Source organism: Megalobrama amblycephala, linkage group LG23, assembly GCF_018812025.1.
Source record: "Megalobrama amblycephala isolate DHTTF-2021 linkage group LG23, ASM1881202v1, whole genome shotgun sequence".
Taxonomy (NCBI): Eukaryota; Metazoa; Chordata; class Actinopteri; order Cypriniformes; family Xenocyprididae; genus Megalobrama; species Megalobrama amblycephala.
In genome coordinates this window covers 1,300,106-1,322,750 of record NC_063066.1, presented here as the reverse complement: position 1 = coordinate 1,322,750, position 22,645 = coordinate 1,300,106, and the positions used below count along the sequence as shown (strand labels likewise).

Sequence of the window (22,645 nt, the reverse complement as noted above, 5' to 3'; positions counted from 1 at the left end):
CAGAGAGAGTGTGTGCGTTTGTATTTGCCACAGCATTAATATGAATGTAGTATATCATTTAACAGCAGGAATGATGGCTACATTAATATAGTGTTTGCGCACGTCTCAACATTTACAAATACAGACACGATAAGCTCATGGAGCGAACATGTCAATCATTATTTATGGAGATGCTGAGAAAACTCTGTCCAGTAAGATGACAGTTGTACTCGCATGTGACTTCCATAAACGTTTGGTACGCTTGGAAATGTTGCCATGTGAAAGCGAACCGAACCAAGAAGAAAATGCAACATTGTAAGAAATTTAGTCCCTGTTTCGGAACAAAACAAACAGTCCATAGGTGTGAAAACACCCTTTGGTCCGCTTTTGGTGTGTACCCGAGTGCGATTGCTGCTTTCACACCTGCCCAAATGAACCGCGCCAAAGGGGGAAACGAACTCTAGTACGATTCAACTGAACTAAATGAGACAGGTGTGAAAGCACCCTGAGACCCATCTTTACAGCGGTCTCCGCTTGTTTGGTGCGCACCAGGGTTCGGATGGCAGCGTTCACACATGCTCAAATGAACCGCACTAACAGAGCAAACGCACCAGGGTTCGTTTTAATCGAACCAAACATGGCAAGTGTGAACGCACCCTAAATCTCTTCACTGGCTCCTAATATAATACTGCTAATATGTGGAGCACGCTTTGATTTAACACACAATGACTGTACAATTCCTGGACTCACTGAAACACTTGTGGCTTCCAGAATATGTACAACAGGGAGTTTAGTTAATTTGACAGGACCAGACTTTGAGAATATGGAAAGAGTTGCTTTGAGTCTGACTCTAAAGATTAAGTCAAGACGATTTGCTTTTCATTTGCCAGAAAAATGGAGAAAAAAAGACTCACTTCTGATGAACTGAAACTTCAATCGGATTACTGTGAAAGCAAAAATATTCCTAATGAAATCTGATTCTTTTAATTCTACCCATGTTAGATGATGTTTTCAGTATGTTTTTAAGTTCTGGAAAATCTGTCTTAATTTTTTTCAAAGTATTCAATTCAATTCAATTCACATTTATTTTTATAGCGCTTTTCACAATACATATCATTTCAAAGCAGCTTTACAGAGAATGCATGTCAACATAGGTGCCGATCCCATGGAAAATTATGAGATATTCTCCATGGATTTTAACAAGTAAAAAATTGATTGCAGCTATCAGAAAATATCCTTATTTTTTTAATATTGTTTAAGGCCGTTTCTATGACGTTATTTTAACTCCCTCGGGTTGGCAGTCACGCCGGCGTGACCACCGCGGTTTTTTTCTTACCAGTGTAAAAGAGACTCAAAATACTCCATCAATGTTGCACATACAATTAAGAGCTATACACCATTTTAATCTGTGGAATATCTTCTTTTATTTGTGTACACTCAGAGTAAAAACAAAATGTTGTGCTTTTTGTAAAATAAAGAAAACTAACATGATGCGTGATCTCTTGTCTCCCTCTGAACGAAGTCCAATCTGATAGTTCTCAGAAAATGAACTGTAACTTAGTGAATACTAATCACAAAAAAACGAGACTTCTGTCTAAAAAACGTTGAAATGTCAGGTTTTAAATCGTGTAAGTCAAATCGAAAACAAAAATACTGTGTTTATGTCATCTGTATGAAAAGAGAGCCATGTCAGAAGTCCGTGATTCAGCTCATTATCCGCTAATGCGACCACGCCCACGGAGCCAGCACTATTCAGACGCAAATTCTGAGTCAATGCATGCATTCATCGTCTCAATCGTGTATTTATTGTCTTGAAAAGTGTTTATCTGGATGTTAAAGCCATAGTTAGCGACCTCTAGAAGACATGCCGTTAGTTCCTGTTCTTCTTTAGATTAATTTGTGGACTAAAAGTGCACAGAGCGCCCTCCGGCTGCAAGTATGAATTGAAAACAGTATCCAACACTCATAGTGATGACAAATATTGAATAAATATTACTCCTCTTTATAGAAAATTGAAAACATATGAGAATCCATCAATATTTCTCCAAATGTGCATGCTTTTAAGCTAAAAGCCTATATGAAATGCCATAGAGGTAACATAATTGTTCAGACACTTTGCATCACAGAAATGCATTATATTTTAAAGAATATAATAGAATACCATTATTTTAAATTGTAATAATATTTCTCAGTATTGCTGTTTTTTCTGTATGTTTGATATACACCATATGATGAGCTTGAGACATGATCACAGAGGGTTTTTTCACAGCCTACCTGACTGAAAGAGCTCATTATTTATGCAGGTCATTAGAGCTCTATATGCGATTCTTTTGTCTTCTCAGGTGAGAAACACCCATTATTCATCATGATTCACGCCTCCACGCATACTGTGTTTCTTGACCAAAGATGTTTTAGAAAATTTAAATCTCTCTATTGTTTTATATGAACAAGCAGGCAGCATAATTTTTACCTCATTTTGAAGCAAAAACTCTAGTCTACAACCTCCAATACCCAGAAGTTTTAATATTATTTTTTTTTTTGCTTTATTTCAGTGACTTAAGTTTTTTGTTTTTTCAATAACCACGCATAAACTGATTTAAACCAGGAAACTGATTTTTCCTGGATTTAAAGTTGCCAGCAGCTTTTAACCACCTGACTTTCAATGACGAAATAACACAGTGTAGGCTACCTTCAGGTAACGTTACTGATCATCAGATTTCAGCGAGAGCACGACAACACTCATGAAAAGAATGTGCTTGTTTTGGGTCGAATTCAAATGAAACATCCTCGTGTACAGTCTTCATACATGCGCGTCAATCTATGGCGATTCGCCAGACTCTTCTTTCCAGCGAAGTCACTATCAAAATGCACACAAATTTGTCCCTGTTATTGATATACAATCATAAATAAACTTCTTTGACTTTAATGAGAAAAAAAAAACTATGCGAGGACGGATTCGAACCGCGGATAAATAGAGCACGGGTGAACCTCTGACTCTATTAATACAAATTCTACCACAAGACCAATGGGGAATACGAAACCTAAGTGCGGATTTTTTCTATAATATAATAGTAGTACGATACTAATATTGTAATGTAGCTGTAAGAATGAAACTATAACATTTAAAAAAAGGGGTGGGGCGGGTGTTACTGGGCAGAAACATAAATCGGCGCCTATGCATGTCAACATTACAATTTAAGGAGAATGCAGTTAGCAAATAATGTAATAATTTAGGCAATTAATTTACAAACACTGTAAGCAATTTACTTGAAGGTAGAAGCAATGAGCTCCTGGAAAAATGAATTACATATTAACAATAATTAGGATATGGAGAAATTTGGAATGTGCATGTTGATCCAGATGATTGCGTCTTCTGAAGTCCTCGCAGGAGTTGGCGCCGTCTCTTCATAAGTGTTGGTCATCTGAGGTCTGGATCCAAACTGAAGCTGATGTACTCTCTCATCACACAGAAAAGCAAATGGAGAATAATTAGCGTAGCTTCTGATCATAACATTAAGCAAAGATAGTCACATGCAAGTGATTTGACATGAGCTGAGTTATGTGAACGCTTGACTAAAGAGATGTGTCTTTAATCTAGATTTAAACTGGGTGAGTGAGTCTGAGCCCCGAACATTATCAGGAAGGCTATTCCAGAGTTTAGGAGCCAAATGTGAAAACGCTCTCCCTCCTTTAGTGGACTTAGATATCCTAGGTACAACCAGAAGTCCAGAGTTTTGTGATCTTAAAGAGTGTGAAGGATTGTAGGGCGATAGAAGATCGGTTAAGTACACAGGAGCTAAACCATTTAGAGTAGTGTTTCTCAACGGGGCGGTACCGCCAGGCCCGGTTCTAGGATTGCGTGACTGGGGGGGCATTTCGAAAACTTGGTGGGGCAGCATAATATGATTTATGGTTCATAGGTTTATGATTTGGATTTACTCTAAATCTTTAAGAATGGTCAAATTTAAAAGTGGAAGAAAACTTGGTTTATTGAAGAAATTTAAACCATTAGAAGACCTGGTTGCATGATTCTTTCCTTTTTTGTGTTTTCCCCCCTATATTTTTGGTTAATTTCTGTAGAGTTGTGCTCAGTTATTTTGGCTATATAAAAATAAAAACCACAAGACATAATAATAACTGAATTTACACAAAAGATCTAGTTCAAAAGTTTATATGCTTGATTCTTAATAGTGTGTATTGTTACCTGGATGATCAAAAGCTACAAACATTCACTGATGCCCAAGAAAACAACACAATAAGAGAGCCAGTGGGTTGTAAACCTATGAACAGGATGACTGGAAATTCTGACTGCATAAGACTTGAAATTTCTTATTTTATTTAAAGATCTACTTTTTTTTTAGTTCTGTCCTACAAAAGCTTCATAAAACACTTTCAAAAAGACAAAATAAAAACAATTTACCCTCCAACCATCCTGTGCAAATGTTTATACCCCCTGAATTTTGATGCATTGTTTCCTTCTGGAGTATCAGTAAATGTTTTCACCATTTGTAACAGTTAGGTATGAGAAGAGTCCCAAACATGGATCTTATCATAAAGAAAATTATAAAAACAGTCGTAAATTAATGACACACAGTACTGAGAATAAATTAAGTGTATGTAAACTTTTGAACTGCTTAATTTGTGTAAAGGCAGATATTATATATTTTGGACTATATGTAAACATCTCATAATAATACATTTTTGTTGCAGTGCTAAATGAAAAAAATATTTTTGATCTCACTTATTTATTTTTTAAATTATTGATATTTTGCAGATTCTTAAAGTTGTTATCACATCAAATAATAGGCTACTATTCAACAAATAGTGCAATATGCTGATAGAATATTTTAGAGCTGAACATAACTGAGCAAAACTATTTTATATTTTACTAGAATAGTTACATCTATATATTTTTTTGTTTTTAATTTATTAATTTTCAAGATTTTTCATGACTTGGAAATCACAATTTTAAAATTCCAAGCTAAATTCTCAAATGTTCCATGATCGTGTAGTAGTAATGTATTAACAATGTGTTTAAATAGAGACTAGAGCACATTTATAAAGGAGCTGCATGTCATCTGCTCATATGATTGTCAATGGCTGTCTTGAGAAGTGATCAGATAAGGTGTGCAAAAGTCTTGGAAAACTTCTTATAAAAAGGATGTGGATGAGGACATGAATTTTTTTTACAAGTTGAAATCTTGTAATTATGGCAATTCTAGCATGGTGTGAGCACCTGAAGAGCTGAGCGTGTCTGTGAGGGAGAACTGTAAAAGGATGAAAAATACAACCGCACAATGTCTCTAGTAATTTGCGTATGTAACTAAATTAGTGTTGATATATTTTTTACATTTTTTGTGCTATCACAAAAAAACGAGTATCCTGGGGATGTTGGAGGGGCACAAGAGAAATCTGGGGGGGCACTGCCCCTCCTAGCCCCCAGCACAAAACCCCCCACCCCCACCCCTAACCCGGCCCTGGGTACCGCCCCCCCAGGGGGCGTTGAGAGAACAACGGGGGGCGTTGGAAGCAAGATTTTTAAAAGGGGGGCGTTCAGGTGTTCTTGGGGGGCGTTCACGAGTTTACACCAAAGATCCAGGCAAGACAAGATTAAACTTGTAATTACTTGCAAAAGAATTGCCTACAACATTCTAAAATCTAACAGTTTAACGCAACATGTTAGGCTATGTATCGTATCTTTTGCAACGATTCTTTTTTTCTAGTCATAGACCAGCGCTCAAGCGCTGGCAAGAATTCACGTGCACAAAAATGTGTTTCGCGCTGACAACAATCCGGTGGTGGCTTGAATCCAGCACTGAACCAGCGGAGGAATGGAAAGTTGTCAAGCCATTAAAAAAGTATTGACTTAAGAACCACTTTTATTTTCAAATATTTTCAATAAATCATGTTCCCATTCACTCCAGTGACGAATTTTAAAATTAATGAAACTAAATTCTATTTATAATGGTAAAACTTTTACATTTTTAATGCCTAATGCCAAAATGTTTTCTTTGTTCACAAAGTAATTTACTGGGCATTATTGTTAACTCGCAAGACTGTAAGGAGAAAATGACAATTTGATGGATAATTAATTTAAATATATTCTGTAGGCTAATTTCGCTATCACACCTGAGCGCAAAACGCTGCTTGGATAATTTAGTTAAAAATAATTAATAATAGCCTAAAATAATAATTTAATATAATTGTTCATATGTGTTTATTCTTGTTAGAAGATTTTTTTATTTTTATTTTACTGATTATGGACACAAATTAATCATGACAAACCAAATAAATTTGAATTGAATTAATTATACCATTGATGATAACAAGCTGATACCAAGGTATTTAAGCCTATAATTATAACATAATTTTTCATGAAAAATCATGATTGTATTAACTCGAAAGTAAGATTAATGTAAGCAACTTCTTGCAATACTCTCCTAAATGCGTAATAAAACCTAAGTGCACACCATAGACTGTAAAAAAAGTGCACACATTAGCGCTGAAATGACTGTACAGCCCATACTCTGAGTGGCATGGAAGAGAGTCGGAAGTTGATTTGTTGCCCCTACGAGTTTATAATAGCATATTTTAACTATATTTTCAAATGGATAAAAAAAACCTGTCAAATTGTTTTTAAATGCCGGCTTTATTAAACTATGTTTTAAAGATGTCAATAAACAGTCTCATATGTCTACACTGTGTTCCAAATTATTATGCAATTGACATATCAGTAAGATTTCAGTACAATAAACATTCAGATTTTAGTTTTTCTAAGAAAATGTTTGTTTGTTTATTTATCCATGTCTTTTTAGATAACTGGTGTCAATCTCAGACAAAATAATTTGCCAGATCTATGGAAACCCTACTTACACTGTTAACAATTTCCCTGTATTTTTACAGTACAGTACTGGCAGCAGGGTTGCCAGCAATGTACTGTATTTCACTTTACAGCAATGTACTGTAATGCAATTTTACAGTACAAAGAACAGTACTGTATAACTACATAACAGTATTTTACTGTATTTTTACAGTATTTTGTAATTTGATCAATTTTTACTGTATTTTACTATATTGTATTATATAGTTATATACATACTATAGTTAGTAATATTACAATAGTACTATACTACAGAATAACATTACAAATCAAAAGGCAAACCAGAGTAAATTTAAAAAATGTATTTTTATTCAATCAATATATTTAAACATTTCAAAACATTTCAGAATTGTCACCATCTTTCGCCCCATCAGCAACGGTCTTGGTACAGTACATCAGAAATTTGATTTATCTTAAAAAGTGAGCAAAAACAACAAGTGTCTCACAAGATTCACCCCTAACTGAAGGGCACGTGGATGGCTGCAAACAGGCCACAGTCCCTCAGTGTGAAGTCTTCCATTTAAACACAAAGGACCGAACGAAGCTGTTGACATGTGGGTTGATGGCCATCACTCTGCACCACCGTCCTGATCTTCTGCTCACTCCCTGTCGGGCAGTACATTTCTTTCCTTCAATGCCAAAACTGTAACAAAGTCAAGGCACAAACACAAATACACATATTACAAAAACTGTTATCCACAGCACCAATAAAGATGAACAGACAGTGTAAGATAGAAATGTCAAATGAAAATTCTGTAGCAAAACAAAATGCAACTTATTTTTAAAGTGTAAAAGGTTGTATTATTATGGCTAATACTTACAAATACGCTTCCTTGTGAAAGCAATGCACTTCCCAGGATGCAAAGACAAGTGGACCACACTGCTGGAAGAAATCAAAATAAATGTTTATTCATTGATGTTGCTTGTTGGGGATAGGCTAACACATACACTGTTGCCACATGCATTTCATATAGGCCTACTTCAATAATACATCTAGGTTAGTAAAATATTATCCTTGACCTTGCTGAATATATTGCCATGGCATGCATTATACTTGCTTTGTTGTCTAATAGATAATTATAAACGGTGATAAAGGTAATTTATACCCCAATTCATATTTTTTTTAATAATCATAATCGTTTATTGTCATTACAGTCACTATGCTACAGAACAGGGTCTTCTTGCCCAAACAGATGCAGTAATAATCTGGCCAAGTTAACAATAGCCAATCTCTCTGACCCCAAACCACCCATTTACAGTACGTTTCAAGTGAAACTTAAGTATTTTCGATCTGGGCCATCTTTTTCCATGTTTTTGTGCCTAAGCACTAACGTTAACTGAAGACCGCGGCCGCTGCAGCCGTCAGTGGACGACAAATATAAGTTAACTACGTTTGAGCTTGTGTGCACCGTCAGTGTACGACTATAAAAGTGCTTGTTTTTCTCACTGACAGGCTCGAATCGGACAACATTATGGAAAAGATCCCCACAGGAATATACTTTTTTTTAATCGCAAGATCCTTTTTGTTTAAACACAAACGGCCGTCTATCGATCTCCCAGCAGATTCCAACCTCGCGCGCATTAGTAAAACAAACTTCGTTCAAACTCGACAGAAACAAATTAAAACTCACCAAACCCGTTTCGGTTCGTCTTTCCACGGTTCCAACAATCATCGACATCGAGTTTGGTAGAAATAAACCCGAAGCTAATTCACTGAGTTAGATTTTAAAATTTCAGGAGAGCAGCGGGGCAAAACAGCGCGTACACATCTAATAACTGTGTTTTCGACTACAGCTAGCAACATTCGCTGGCTAAATGTGCAGTTTCATTCCAGAATAAAAACGATACACTTTGTAAAAACCTAATAGTAAAATTAACTTACCAAACTTCCAGAAACACACCGTTCTGCTTCTCCAGTCACCAGCGGCCGTGTTCTTCTGTCTGTGTGATGTGACGTCAGGTGGCGCGTTATTTACAGCAATCCTGTATAATTGCCTGGTATATTACAGCCAGGTTACAGCAGGGTTACAGCAACACTAAAATGTACTGTAAAATATTCCCGCTCAATCAAAATTACCCAGAATGCAATATAAATTACAGTATTTTACTGTAATATAGAAATATGGTACTGTACTGTAGGTTTTTACAGTACTGTGCTGCAAAATCTACAGCGACATTTAACAGTGTAGAGGTTGTTCCACATTATTAAGCAAGTCACAGTTCTCATGCAATATGGGGAGGAAGAAAGATCTTTCTGAAGATGAAAAGCATGAAATGGTGCAATGTTGTGCAAAAGGCATGAAAACAACTAATATTGTGTGAAACTGAAGGGAGATTATCGAATTATCATAAAATTTGTGAGTGATTTAGAGCACGGCAGAACTCGGTCAGATAAAGGCTTATTAAGGAAAGTTCCTATCAAAAAAATTTATTGTATTAAAAGGGCAGCTATAAAAAAAGCCAGTGTTGAGCAGCAAACAGGTATTTGAAGCTGCTGGTGTCTCTGGAGTCTCAAGAAGCTCTCCATGCTGGCTGGCAGTTGTGCTTAAAGATGCATTTCAGCCACTCCAAACCAAACCTCACAAAGAGAAACATTTACAGTGGGTGTATCAGCGCGGCGCTCCACAAACAAGTTCAAGGAAAGGAAACTGAGATGGCAAAAAGCGCATCCTGTTTTCTTTATTTTGCAAAAGCACAATGTTCTGTTTTTAGTGTGAGTGTATAAAAGTAAACTTTGTAGTATCGAATAATGTCTTACTCATATCTGTAAATTACGGAGTATTTAAGTTGTTTCTGCTGGTATAAGGAAACAGTTGAAGTGATCGCGCCGGCGCCTCGCGTGCGCACTCAACTTGTTCTTTGCAAACTTGACATCGCAGCCTGTTCATTATCAAAATAAAATACCGGCAGCCAAAAACATATAAAAATTACACTGCTCATTTTACATAGCCTACTCCATAGTATCCTATCTGTGCCGTTCAGCGTGACCACCGCTGAAACTGGTCCTGCCAAATACATTTTTGCTCATGTGAAGAGGATGATTTTTTTTGTTGATATTGAAACGGGAGTGAAGTACAAATCCTATTTGACATAATAAATAAAAGTACAGCATCCACATACATTGCTAATATGGAAACATTTGAATTCGTGCCGAACGAGAGGCTGCTTGAGAACACCGGTTTTTTCTTTCAGTATTGCCTCAAATTAATTCGTTTGGGCTTGTTTATAGCTACTTATAAGTTTTTATTCTTGTTCTGTATAAGTATATTATACATTTTATGTATATTATATATTTTAGTATTCTTATGCTTGTTTTGACTTGGTTTGGTCGCGTCAATTAAAAAATGTCGTTCTTTAAAAAAAAATTGACAGCCACTGCTTTATATGTTGCGTATGTGTCGGAAAACACAAAACATGGCATGGACCACTTTTGGTCTTATGAGAGGGGGATCCCCCAAATGAGGTGCCGGATCAGATTTCGGAGGTTTCGGCTTGTCCCGGCACAACTTAAGGTCTGCCTGCCACTGTTCAGTCAAATCAAATCTGTTATTTGGCTTTCAGTGACATGCTTTTTAATGAATTTAAAAAAGCTGCAGTCCGTAACTTTTGAAGCTCTAGCGGTAAATAAACTAAACTGCAGGCGTCTTGGTACTGCAGGTACTGTACTCTGCAGCGGTGCCGACTCGAACCAGTCTAATAGTCCCAATATAAACTCTTATTAGGTGTGTAGTAGTGATTCAGGATAAGACAAAAACACAGTTTGGAAAATGGATTCATGATGTTGGCTACTCACCGATTATATAAATTTGGTAGCCTACATTTTAAATACAAAAAGTTACGGATTTAATATTACTACTAATAATAATAATAAGAAGAAGAAAACACAGATGTGAATTATACACATTATTATTATTAATACAGAATAATTATCAGTATACTTTCAATAAAGACATTTATCCTTTTTGTTTTTGTGTGTGTGTTTGGGGGGCGGTAAAGGACCTGGATAATGGATAGGGGGCGCTGGCCCAAAAAAGGTTGAGAACCACTGATTTAGAGCCTTATAGGTCATTAGCAATACTTTATAATCGATATGGAACTTAATGGGTAACCAGTGTAGAGATGATAAAATTGGTGTTATATGATCATATTTTCTTGAGCTGGTAAGAACTCTAGCAGCTGCATTTTGTACTAATTGTAGCTTGTTTATTGAGGAAGCAGGACAACCAGCTAATAATGCATTACAGTAATCTAGTCGAGACATCATGAAAGCATGAACTAACTTTTCTGCATCACAAATAGATAACATATTCCGTATCTTAGCAATGTTCCTTAGGTGTAAGAAGGCTGTTTTTGTAACATATGAAATATGATTTTCAAAGGACAAGTTGCTGTCTAATATAACACCAGGTCTTTAACTGTCGAGGATGGAGTAACAGTACATCCTTCTAAATGCAGATTGTAGTCTGAGAGATTCTGTGTACAGGTTTTTGGCCCAATAAGTAAAATTTCAGTCTTATCTGAATTTAATAGAAGAAAATTACTAGTCATCCAATGTTTTACTTCTTTAATTCTGTCAGATTGGATAATTTAGAGATTTCATCTGGTTGTGTTGAAATATATAACTGAGTATCATCAGCATAGCAGTGGAAACTAATTCCATGTTTTCTTATACAGTGGGTACGGAAAGTATTCAGACCCCCTTAAATTTTTCACTCTTTGTTATATTGCAGCCATTTGCTAAAATCATTTAAGTTCATTTTTTTCCTCATTAATGTACACACAGCACCCCATATTAACAGAAAAACACAGAATTGTTGACATTTTTGCAGATTTATTAAAAAAGAAAAACTGAAATATCACATGGTCCTAAGTATTCAGACCCTTTGCTCAGTATTTAGCAGAAGCACCCTTTTGATCTAATACAGCCATGAGTCTTTTTGGGAAAGATGCAACAAGTTTTTCACACCTGGATTTGGGGATCCTCTGCCATTCCTCCTTGCAGATCCTCTCCAGTTCTGTCAGGTTGGATGGTAAACGTTGGTGGACAGCCATTTTTAGGTCTCTCCAGAGATGCTCAATTGGGTTTAAGTCAGGGCTCTGGCTGGGCCATTCAAGAACAGTCCCGGAGTTGTTGTGAAGCCACTCCTTCATTATTTTAGCTGTGTGCTTAGGGTCATTGTTAGAAGGTAAACCTTCGGCCCAGTCTGAGGTCCTGAGCACTCTGGAGAAGGTTTTCGTGCAGGATATCCCTGTACTTGGCCGCATTCATCTTTCCCTCGATCGCAACCAGTCGTCCTGTCCCTGCAGCTGAAAAACACCCCCACAGCATGATGCTGCCACCACCATGCTTCACTGTTGGGACTGTATTGGACAGGTGATGAGCAGTGCCTGGTTTTCTCCACACATACTGCTTAGAATTAAGGCCAAAAAGTTCTATCTTGGTCTCATCAGACCAGAGAATCTTATTTCTCACCATCTTAGCAAACTCCATGTGGGCTTTCATGTGTCTTGCACTGAGGAGTGTTACGGTTGGTGTTGAAAAGATGAAGCTTTCACTGACTTATCCACAACTGATGGGTTTATTGATACAACGAAGAGATCCAACATCAACACATAGAATAACATATAAGAACAGACAAGGAGTGAAGGGAGTGAGTCCATATATATAGGGAGTGCAAACGAGGAAGTCCAGGTGATGATGATGAGTGATGATGGGGAGATGATGAGGGAAGTGAGTGCAGGTGTGGAGAACAGGAGGATCATGGGAATTGGAGTTCTGGAGACAAGGGATCTGTGACAGTACCTCCCGGTAGGCGTGACCTCAGGCCGTAGATGGAACACCGGGGAGGGGGGGTGGGCGCCCTGGAGACCTCATGCCGGTGCAGGGAGAGGCATGGGTAGGAGTGGAGGTCAGCCATGGCGGGTCAGGTGCAGCGGGCAGCCACGGCGGATCAGGTGCAGCGGGCAGCCACGGCGGGTCAGGTGCAGCGGGCAGCCACGGCAGGTCAGGTGCAGCGGGCAGCCACGGCGGGTCAGGTGCAGCGGGCAGCCACGGCGGGTCAGGTGCAGTGGGCAGCCACGACGGGTCAGGTGCAGTGGGCAGCCATGGCGGGTCAGGTGCAGTGGGCAGCTATGGCGGGTCAGGAGCCTTGGGCGGCCATGGCAAAGCCCCACCCACATGTGTGTCCCCCACATGTCCCCCACCCACGGGTACTTGGCCCCCCCCCAAAAAATACTTGGGGAGGTTTAGGATCATCTTGAGGGGTCCCAGAAATATCGTGGAAATGTGGGTGGAGGAGCATGGTGCTGGCTTGGTGGCGCGTGGAGCGGCTGGCTCGGCGGCCGAGACTGGAGCGGAAGGCTCGGCGGCCGAGACTGGAGCGGAGGGCTCGGCGGCCGAGACTGGAGCGGAGGGCTCGGCGGCCGAGACTGGAGCGGAGGGCTCGGCGGCCGAGACTGGAGCGGAGGGCTCGGCGGCCGAGACTGGAGCGGAAGGCTCGGCGGCCGAGACTGGAGCTGAGGGCTCGGCGGCGGCTGGAGCTGATGGCTCGGCGGCGGCTGGCGGCCAGGAGTGGGCAGGACCGTTGAAGCGGTATGTGCAGGGTTCTGGGGTGAGGTGAGCTGGCGATGCCTGATACGTTGCTGATGGGGCTGGACTGGGACTCTGGTTCCTTTGAATTTTACTGACTTCAAAGTTAGAACCATTTAAGGAGAGAATTAAATTTAGAGAATCGACTAAGGAGAAATTACAGGCTGGTTCGTTATAACGAATTACGTCCCGGTCCAGTCCCATCAGAAACACAACGTTAATACAGGCATCGGTCCAGCTCACCAAATTGGAAACCTCCAAAAACTCCTCCACATACCTCTCCAACGGCCTGCCACCCTGCCGCAAACGGCAAAGACTTTCGTCCGCCTGGAGAGACACTTGATGCTCGGGGATCAGGTAGATACTCATCTCTTGAATTGTGGAGGTCCAGCGGTATGGGTCTGTTCTTCTGTTACGGTTGGTGTTGAAAAGATGAAGCTTTCACGGACTTATCCACAATTGATGGGTTTATTGATACAACGAAGAGATCCAACATCAACACATAGAATAACATATAAGAACAGACAAGGAGTGAAGGGAGTGAGTCCATATATACATAGGGAGTGCAAACGAGGAAGTCCAGGTGATGATGATGAGTGATGATGGGGAGATGACAAGGGAAGTGAGTGCAGGTGTGGAGAACAGGAGGATCATGGGAATTGGAGTTCTGGAGACAAGGGATCTGTGACAAGGAGAGGCTTCCGTCGGGCCACTCTGCCATAAAGCCCCGACTGGTGGAGGGCTGCAGTGATGGTTGACTTTCTACAACTTTCTCCCATCTCCCGACTGCATCTCTGGAGCTCAGCCACAGTGATCTTTGGGTTCTTCTTTACCTCTCTCACCAAGGCTCTTCTCCCCTGATAGCTCAGTTTGGCCGGACGGCCAGCTCTAGGAAGGGTTCTGGTCGTCCCAAACGTCTTCCATTTAAGGATTATGGAGGCCACTGTGCTCTTAGGAACCTTAAGTGCAGCAGAAATGTTTTTGTAACCTTGGTCAGATTTGTGCCTTGCCACAATTCTGTCTCTGAGCTCTTCAGGCAGTTCCTTTGACCTCATGATTCTCATTTGCTCTGACATGCACTGTGAGCTGTAAGGTCTTATATAGACAGGTGTGTGGCTTTCCTAATCAAGTCCAATCAGTATAATCAAACACAGCTGGACTCAAATGAAGGTGTAGAACCATCAAGGATGATCAGAAGAAATGGACAGCACCTGAGTTAAATATATGAGTGTCACAGCAAAGGGTCTGAATACTTAGGACCATGTGATATTTCTTAAATGACTTAAATGATTTTAGCAAATGGCTGCAATATAACAAAGAGTGAAAAATTTAAGGGGGTCTGAATACTTTCCGTACCCACTGTAATATTGCCGAGTGGCAGCATGTATATTGAAAATAGCAGAGGGCCTAACACAGATCCTTGCGGCACTCCATGGTTTACTATTGTTGTCTTAGATTTTTCCCCGTTTAAATAGACAAAATTGTGACGGTCTGATAGGTACGACATAAACCACTGTAATGCCTGGCCCTGAATACCAGTGTAATTTTGTAGTCGATCTAGGAGTATTTTATGATCTATAGTGTCGAACGCAGCACTGAGATCAAGTAACACTAGTATTGAGACACAGCCTTGGTCAGAAGCTAGAAGTAAGTCGTTTGTAATTTTTAACGAGCGCAGTTTCTGTGCTATGATGAGACCTGAATCCTGACTGAAATTTTTCATAGATAGCGTTTTTTTGCAAGAAGCAGCACAATTGGACCGACACCACTTTTTCTAGTATTTTAGACATAAATGGAAGATTTGAAATGGGTCTGTATACTGTAATTTGCTAATACATTTGGATCTAATTGTGGTTTCTTAATGAGAGGCTTAATAACTGCTAGCTTGAACGGTCTTGGGACGTGACCTAGAGATAAAGACGAGTTGATAATATTTTGAAGAGGCTCTTCTGCTACAGGTAACAACTCTTTCAGTAGTTTAGTGGGTATTGGATCTAGATATTGGATCTGGTTGTTGGTTTAGACGCAGTGATAAGTTTATTTAGCTCTTCCTGTCCTATAGTTGTAAAGCGCTGCAGCTGTTCTTGAGGGGTGATAATTGAGGCGATAATTAATTAAAACACATTGATAACTCTCAATGTGTTTTAAAAATAATAATGTCTGGTTAAAGTTATGCAGGCTATCTGAGAAAGCAATAGGGAATGACACAATCACAACTGAAACTTTTATTATGCAACCACTGATACATTTATACAAGTTATCTTCTCAAACGAACTAAAATAAAGTCAAAACAGTTGTAGCCTACTAAAACAAAAAAACTCGATGTATATCTCACGACATAATGTAACTACAAACATAATAAACTGGAGAATGTTTATTATGTTAAGTGGTCCAGGCTGCACCAGTTTGTTTTTGTTGCCGTTTTTGGAGCTTGTGGCGACTACACCGCGTTTTTTTACAGTGTGTTCAGGGGACAGGCAGCTAGTGGATAGTGAGGAGATGTTTGCTGTATGTGACAAAAAATGTTTTGGCCTAAAAATGCTTGACATCACTTAGAGCACCTTTAAGTACAATGTATATCTTTTATTTTGAATATATACAAATGTTAATTATATATTTTAGTTTGTCAAGAGATTTAAAGCACTGTTTTTGGAGAGTGCGCATGTGCGTACGTGCTCTAGTATGTCAGAACAAGCATTTGATTTAATCTGGAAATAAATCAAAATAACTGAGGAAAATGAGAATTAGTTGTCTAATGCCATGTCCATAATTTATAGCAGAAATTCTAGCATTAATTTGATCTCAAACAGGTTAATTTAAAGAAATTATTACTCACCATCATAAGACTGACATGACACCTTCATAATCTTGACTTGACACATGTCATGAATATGAAGGAGGTTTTATGCATGTTTATGACAACTGTCATTAAATGTCATTTGCTCAATTATGTCATTTTTAATGTAAAGATGACATTGTTTGAGATGTCTTTGTTATGACAACTTGACATAAACCAACACATCATAACCTGTCATAAAAATGACATAGCAGATTAATTATCAAACTTAAAAAACTACTTAGCTTTATGGGTTAACATTACATTACATTATTTTGGTAACATTTCAGTATAGGGAACACATATATAAATGTTTAACTATGACTTTTCCCTCAATAAACTCTTAATTTACTGCTTATTATAGTTAATTGTTAGGTTTAGGTATTGGGTAGGTTTAAGAATGTAGAATAAGATCATGCAGAATAAGGCATTAATATGTGCTTTATAAGTACTAATAAATAGCCAATATTTTAGTAATATGCATGCTAAAAGTAATAAGCAACTAGTAAAAGACCCTAAAATAAAGTGTTACCATTATTTTATAACAGTGTCATCTTTTTTACGAAATTTGAAATTGTCTATTATCTGACCTTCTGTTGGAGGAAACTTAAAAGAACAAAAAACAAAAAAACAAACAAAACAAAAAAAAACATGAAATGAAAAATAGTCATGACGCTGTTATACAATTATTTGTCAGAGTATTGTCACTTAATGACATTTTAATGACAAGTTCAATTTGTACCACTGTACTTTAGCTCAAGATACATATTTATGACACTATTATAATGGCCTCATGACAGCCAATGTCAAAACCAACCACATGACAGTTTAATGTAAATGTTAACCCATAAAGCTAAATAATGTCATAACCTGACAGGTTATGATGTGTTGGTTTATGTCAAGTTGTCATAACTCGGACATCTCAAACAATGTCATCTTTGCATTAAAAATGACATAATTGAGCGAATGACACTTAATGACAGTTGTCATAAACATTCATAAAACCTCCTTCATATTCATGACACGTGTCATGTCATGATTATGAATGTGTCATGTCAGTCTTATGCACACCCCTTCAAGTAAAGTGTTACCATCAGATTGTTTTTTTGTGTGCAGAATCTATCTTTTGTGCGTACGTACACTTTTAGGATGAATTCTACACAAAGTTTTATAAATGAGGCTCCTGGTTTTTAACAAAAAGGTGCTTGATAAGAGGGTTGACACACCATGATGTAATGTTTCTGTGTGATGATGATAAACCAGATTGGACATCATTTTATAAGCTAATTTTAAGTACAAGAGTTGGGGACGTACAATGGAGACTTTACAATAGCAGTTTATATCGATTGTTTTAGATTAAAAAGTTTTAGTTTATTACAAAATTTATTTTATAGTTTTAATAAATCTTTTTCTACAGACGTATTTACTGTTGGTTTTAAATATGTTAGAAGAGGTTTATTTGTCAATGTTTACATTTTATTATAGGTCAAAGTTAACGATTTATATGAGTAGAAAAACTAGAACTGGGATCAGATCAAAATATTAATGCTATGTTTTAGTTACAGTAAAATTATTTTGATTTCATAAAATTCATTTCAGTTCCATGGATTATCTTCTCACATTTTAAATGAAATGGTGTAAAAATGAGGGTCTATTATGGAAGCCCGTTTCCGCCACTAAATAAAAAATAAAAAGATTAATTGTGACTTTTTATCTCAGAATTCTGCTTTTTTTCTCACAAATAACTGACGGACAGTTTCTCTGTCTGTAACATTTCTGGTGCATCCAACAGCCGTGCTGCCGTCCTGAAGTCTGAAGCTGTTGCTGTATAAAATGTGCCACTTCAGCCTCCGCCACAGCTGATTCTTATTATTATTACTATTATATTGATATTATTGTGTAATCACAACACATTTGCTCAAAACTTGTCAAACTCATTAGTGTATCCATTCTGTTAAAAACAACTTTTATTCACCAAATACTTCCACTCTAATTTGCAGAATTACAGTATTTGCAGTATTGGTGTTTTAGTATTAAGCCCACTAGATGGCAGTAAAAGCTGTTTTTTCTCCTTGAAATGCTGTACTTATGCACAAGGTTACTGTGGAAACATGCATATTAATGTTCTCTCTAATGTCTGGAGAATAATCTTTATGTTATGTGTCTCCTCCAGTAAAATCAAAATTTCTTTATTGGTAAATCCGCGCTAAAAATAATCCTTTATGATGTCTTCCATTTTATGTACAATAATAACGAAGCAGCAATCCTGATGGTCAGTCGCAATGAAAGGAAACGCAAGCAAAGAACTGTGAGAAATAAAGTTTCACACAATTGTGAGACAAAAGTCACAATTACTGTTTTAATTTATTTATTCCATAGTCTATGTTCTGTTGTTGATATGTTTTTCTCTTCCACTAATGTAGACAGTGGATATTTTTTAAAGTGCTTAATGTAAATAATAAAGTCTTTTTCAAAATAGAAAAATTTCTCTCTCTCTGCTAATGCAGGTTAAGCCGCTGTGATATGACAGATGAAGGTTGTTCTGCTCTGACTTCAGCTCTGAAATCAAACCCATCACACCTGAGAGAGCTGAACCTGAGCATGAATAAACTAGGAGACTCTGGAGTGAAAAACCTCAGTGATCTACTGATGAACCCACAATCCAAGCTGGAGAAACTAGAGTTAGTATCATTATACTGTACAGCAGTTACAGTGTGATTAAAGTTCACTGTTTAGTTTAAGACAACTGGACTCAAGTCACATCATTTATAGCGCTGCACTTTCTGTGTTTCTCCATCTGAAGAAAGATTCAGAAATACTATTAGTTAACAGCTTGTTATGTGTATCAGTAGAAAGAGCATTAAACTTTGTGGATATAAAATAGTTTCATATGCTGAAATCTGTCAAATCTTATCTTTTAAACAATACAGAAGTGAGAACAGACTAAAAACAGCGTAACAAATGACAGTAGATTATTCTGACAGAGTTACAGTTATACTGGACTAATGCTACTTTCACTAAATCTTCATTTATTGAGCAAAATGTGTATTTAGAGGTTGTAAACTACACTTTAAATGACTTAAAATAAATTGATTCATGTATAAGATTTTCTTATGTTGAAAATGTGAAATCTGTCCATTTAAATATGAACTTTTCTATTGTTTCTATATTGATCCTATATATTAATCTGCAGTGATAAATTCACTTATTTGTGGAGTGAGGACGGATCCAGACCTGGATTGTAACTAGTGTCCTCAAATGCTCCTGTCTTGGTTTGTTCATATCATGAAGTTTCCATGATTTTGCTGGTGTATTAGTGACTGTATGACATTTATTAATGATTCATTTAACTCACACATGAACTGAACATGGATTTGAGTAATTTTCTCTTTCTCTCTTCAGTCTGTGTGATTGCAGTATTACAGAGGAACAGTGTCTCATCCTGACTTCAGCTCTGAAATCAAACCCATCACACCTGAGAGAGCTGAACCTGAGCTATAATAAACTAGGAGACTCTGGAGTGAAAAACCTCAGTGATCTACTGATGAACCCACAATCCAAGCTGGAGAAACTATAGTTAGTATCATTATACTGTACAGCAGTTACAGTGTGATTAAAGTTCACTGTTTAGTTTAACACAACTGGACTCAAGTCACATTATTTATAGCGCTGCACTTTCTGTGTTTCTCCATCTGAAGAAAGATTCAGAAATACTATTAGTTAACACTTTAACAGTTTAAACAAACACTTTATACTCAATATCTCATGAAGAGTCTGAGTTCACATTATATTTGAGTAAAATTCTTCACTTTAATGATTTGTTTGTAAGATAATCTCTCTTCCTCTGTTTGTTTCTAGTCTACAGCGGTGTGGCATTAGAGATGTTTCTTCTTTAACTCAGTCTTTGACTAAATCAAAAGCACTGCAGTTTTTAAAATATCTTGATCTGAGTATCAATACGATCGGAAACTCAAAGCAGCGGCTCCGTGACGTGCTACGAGACTCAAACTGTGTCCTGAGGTGAGGAAACATCACTGTGATATTAAAGATCTTCATCACCTCTGATATAAGAACAAACCTTTCAGATATTCATGAAGGAAATTATCTTTAAGCTTTAATGCAATAAAGGGTTTGTGTGAGAACAAAATATAAAGCTTTATTCAACAACACCTGCTTTATTAACTGTGTCAGTAGAAGTGAATCATTTCAGTTTGAAAAGTCATTCATGTTTTAAATGTATTTAAAACTCAAATATTGTTTGAGAAAAATCTCTGCAAGATCATGTAAAGTCAGTAATTAATCTGATTACAGGAATTTAATGTAACTTCTTTTTACTCAAAAAACATTAATTATAAGTAATTTGCAGTTTGTTCCACTGAACACTGATTGTTTTCTCTTCTGTTCCTCCTTACAGTGTATTTTAATCACCAAACATCCCTGATGGATCGTTTACATCAGTTTAAATCTGTGAAATGATCATGAGAGGATCAGTGACCATCAGATGATCCACAGAAGAGTCTCTACTGCGTCTATTAGGAGAAATAAATGTGTGATTAATGTGTAAATGTGTTTCATACAGGTGGAAGAGACTCAGATTTACAGTTAAATAAAGCAGCATGTGTGTTAGCATGAGTATCAGAAACATGTGATATTGAATGATTAATGTTGCTTTAATATTCAGATGATGGTTTTGTGTTATTTAAAGGAGGAACAGGAGGAAGAAGCTCAGATGAGTCTGTCAGCAGAAATCTTCAGTATCAGGCCTACAAATATAATAATGTTTGGATTAAACTCATCCATAATGATTAAATTAATCATAAATGTGATTGTCAAGTATAGCATGTAAATGATATAGATTCATTTATTTGGTCCATCTAAACATTTTTACCAGTTAACATCATTTTGTTCCTTCACTTGCTCTGGTCTAGAAAGTCTAATGCTTTTTGATTAGAAATTATAATCTTCTCTTTCACCACATTTACAGTCGCATGTAAATAAAATAATATAATATACAGTTAAGAGCAACTATTTTTGTGTGAAAAGTTCACTTTATTGAATCTCCATAAGCAGATGCAGAGATTCTCCTGCTGAACCCTCATGTGCTGTTGTGGGTCAATTTGACCCGTTTTGATTTTTGAGTTTTTGGATGTTACGTCCATAGGGACGTAGGAATTTATCTTATTTATTTCTTTTTTGCTATGAAAAATTCTTTTTTTTATGAATTGTATCTTTTTTGTTTGTTTTCTCCATGTGTGCTCTGTGTTTTTCCTATGCTGCTCTTGCTCCTCCTACTGTCTGCCTGACAGGCTCATGAGCGCCACCTGAATCCTGCTGCAGCTCGTTAGGTGGAGTACAAATGAATCTGAAGACTTCCGGTCCAGGAGAGAGACTGAGGCTTCCTCTGAGAGATGCTGCCATCGTCTGGTCCCAGCGCTGTTCTTTTGTGTATATTGTTTTGCCTGTAGTGTTCAGGTAAAGAGCTGTGAAGTGTTTCAGCTAACGGGTGTATTTAAGTGGGCTTCAGTTGTCTGGTTTACCTGAGCTGTCTAGTGTTTCAGCTAATTTTTGCAATCCTGAGACTTGAGTGTAATCTGAGCAGTACTGAGTTTTTCAGTTAATTTAAGAGTTATTTGTTAACATCAGTTATTCTATTGTGTTGCTTTAATTTTCTTGTTACTCTAAATCTTTTCTTTCTAGTTCTGTAGGGAGTTGGATGCCTTTATTTTATTAAAGAATCATTTTCTCCTGTTTATGCAGAAAGGGAGTTAGGGAATTGTTTGTATTTTTATTTCATTTTCTTTTGGTAGGTAAGTTATCCCTTCACTTTAAGAGTAATTTAGTTTATTTTGGCCTCTCCCCTCCTGAAGTCTCTTTGTTAATTCCTACCATTTGTTTAATAAATCTTGTTATTTTTGAATCTTGTGGTATTGAGCATTATTGTATTTGCCCTAGGACCTGGAGATGGCAAGTTCTCTTTTTGCCTCTTCTTACCCCTAGACTTTAAAGAGGGGCTAATAACAGGAAATATCAGTTAACCTGTTTTTTTCTTGAGATTAGTCATTATAATGCGAGATTAAACTCAGTTTTTTGAGAAAGTCGAAATACAATGTTGATAACTCATTAAATTTTAAGAATAAAGTCATTGTTTCAAGACAAAACATTAAATTTCGAGAAAGAATGTAGAAATAAAATATTTAGAATAAAGTTGTATTTTGAAAAAAGTAAAAAGGTGGAGAATAAACTCATTCGATCAGTGTCCATTATATACTGATAGAGGACATGACAGATCACTTAGTCAAGATATATTTTAGACTTTATTTCATTAGGAAAGAAATACTATCAGCTTTAGCTGATTATATCT

General features: G+C 37.3%; 1 protein-coding gene and 1 long non-coding RNA gene across 2 annotated transcripts in view; one reads left to right on the top strand and one right to left on the bottom strand.

The window, feature by feature from the left end:
- LOC125259489 (NLR family CARD domain-containing protein 3-like) overlaps nt 1-22,201 on the top strand; it is a 39,452-nt gene extending 17,251 nt beyond the window's left edge. Inside the window, exons 9-12 of the mRNA XM_048177139.1 lie at nt 18,792-18,965; nt 19,687-19,860; nt 20,143-20,304; nt 20,699-22,201. Of these exons, the coding sequence (XP_048033096.1) occupies nt 18,792-18,965; nt 19,687-19,860; nt 20,143-20,304; nt 20,699-20,708 (520 nt within the window). The 3' untranslated portion in view covers nt 20,709-22,201. The remainder of the gene's footprint in view (nt 1-18,791; nt 18,966-19,686; nt 19,861-20,142; nt 20,305-20,698) is intronic.
- On the bottom strand, nt 7,147-8,193 carry LOC125258713. Its single transcript, XR_007182673.1, has 2 exons — nt 7,681-8,193; nt 7,147-7,502 (listed from the first exon to the last, which is right to left on the bottom strand). It is a non-coding gene; the product is annotated as an uncharacterized LOC125258713 (long non-coding RNA).
- Nucleotides 22,202-22,645: the final 444 nt, after the last annotated feature.